Consider the following 384-nt stretch of genomic DNA (forward strand, 5'->3'; position numbering starts at 1 on the left):
CAGCAGAGGCAGGAGGGGGGCCTCACGTGCTGGAGGCGGTTTTCCTCCGCTTCAGCCGCGAGCGCCAGTCCTCCGGCAGCGCCTCGAAGTTGGCATTCCTCTCTGCCATGCCACTGTGGGGACACAGCAGGGTCTCAGTGCCCCGTGGCTGTCCCCACCGCCCTCCTCTGGCATCCCCACGGGGAAGTTTCTCTCCAGGAGGAGGTGAGATGGAGGTGAGATGGAGGGGTTGTAGGGAAGGGCTGCAGGGAAAGGGCTGCTGGGGAAGAGGGTGCAGGAGCTGGGGAAGGGTCTGCCATGGAAAGGGAAGGGGCTGCCATGGAAAGGGAAGGGGCTGCCATGGAAAGGGAAGGGTCTGCCATGGTAAGGGGCTGCTTGGGGAAG

General features: G+C 64.6%; 1 protein-coding gene across 1 annotated transcript in view; it reads right to left on the reverse strand.

Annotated features, from left to right (window-relative positions):
* Window positions 1–22: 22 nt before the first annotated feature.
* The window catches only part of FNBP4 (formin binding protein 4), a 12,777-nt gene continuing 12,415 nt past the window's right edge, over window positions 23–384 (reverse strand). Inside the window, exon 13 of the mRNA XM_009998483.1 lies at window positions 23–117. Coding sequence (XP_009996785.1) covers window positions 23–117 — 95 coding nt within the window. The remainder of the gene's footprint in view (window positions 118–384) is intronic.

Source organism: Chaetura pelagica, unplaced genomic scaffold (genome assembly GCF_000747805.2).
Source record: "Chaetura pelagica isolate M959 unplaced genomic scaffold, ChaPel_1.0 scaffold1635, whole genome shotgun sequence".
NCBI lineage: Eukaryota > Metazoa > Chordata > Aves > Apodiformes > Apodidae > Chaetura > Chaetura pelagica.